Below are 873 nucleotides of genomic sequence, written 5' to 3'. Positions count from 1 at the left end.
ACCCTGAACCCACCCCCCCTCCAACCCAGCCACAACGACTGCCCGGTGCGCTACCAGCTCACCCACTGCCCCACCCTCGAGGCCGAGTCCCCCGAAGGCGTCCACCCCGCCGCAGCAGCAGCAGCCGACGCCCAGGAGGTCTGCTTCGTCGCCCACACAGAGGCCGCCGTCGCCGCCGGCGCGGAGCTGTGCGTGTGGTACGGCCACCTGGCGCCCGATGTCGCGCTGATGCAGTACGGCTTCCTGCTGCCCGATGGCCTGGAGATGAGCAAGGTCGACCAGAAGGGCGTCACCGCCAACGAGATCAACGGGGAGGGCCGCCACTCGCCGCCGCCGCCGCAGCTGTCGGGTGAGGCCCTGGAGCGCGGCGCTTTCGCGGTCGACCTGATCTTTGGTTTCGGCAGTCTGGGTTGTAAGACTGCTAGATTTTTCTTGCTGTGCGTGTGAATACAAACTGCCACATGGGCTCGCAACCAGGCCGCAAAACGGCGAGCTTGGTTGATGCGATGGCACCACCCTCTGCCAACAAGCTAATGCGCGTATTGACACATTTCGTCCTTCCCACTCATCCAAATTCATTGTCACCGCCGACCCAACCCTCCACACGACAGCGGCGTGGGCGCCCACCGAGAAGCTGACCGCCGAGCGCGACCGCCTCGCCGCCCGCGCCGCCGCCTTGGACGCCGCCCGCCCCTTCGCTGAGATCACGCCCCCTGCCTCGTCGGATCGCGACGGCCAGATCCTTGGGATGGTCCTCCACTGGCTGCACCAGCGGCGCGCGGCGATCGCGTCCGAGGTTGCGCGGCTCGACGCTGAGATCGCCGCGCTCGGCGCCGCCAAGCCCGCCGTGCCTTCTGCTGCCGCTACGGCAGG

The 873-nt window shown here is 68.0% G+C and overlaps 1 protein-coding gene across 1 annotated transcript in view; it reads left to right on the top strand.

The window, feature by feature from the left end:
* Positions 1 to 29: 29 nt before the first annotated feature.
* The window catches only part of MNEG_10241 (hypothetical protein), a gene marked incomplete at both ends in the record, with an annotated part of 3,834 nt that continues 2,990 nt past the window's right edge, over positions 30 to 873 (top strand). Inside the window, 2 exons of the mRNA XM_014041289.1 lie at positions 30 to 403; positions 612 to 847. Coding sequence (XP_013896743.1) covers positions 30 to 403; positions 612 to 847 — 610 coding nt within the window. The remainder of the gene's footprint in view (positions 404 to 611; positions 848 to 873) is intronic.

Source organism: Monoraphidium neglectum, assembly GCF_000611645.1.
Source record: "Monoraphidium neglectum strain SAG 48.87 unplaced genomic scaffold scaffold02236, whole genome shotgun sequence".
Classification (NCBI taxonomy): Eukaryota; Viridiplantae; Chlorophyta; class Chlorophyceae; order Sphaeropleales; family Selenastraceae; genus Monoraphidium; species Monoraphidium neglectum.
This window is presented reverse-complemented; position numbering and strand designations above follow the sequence as displayed.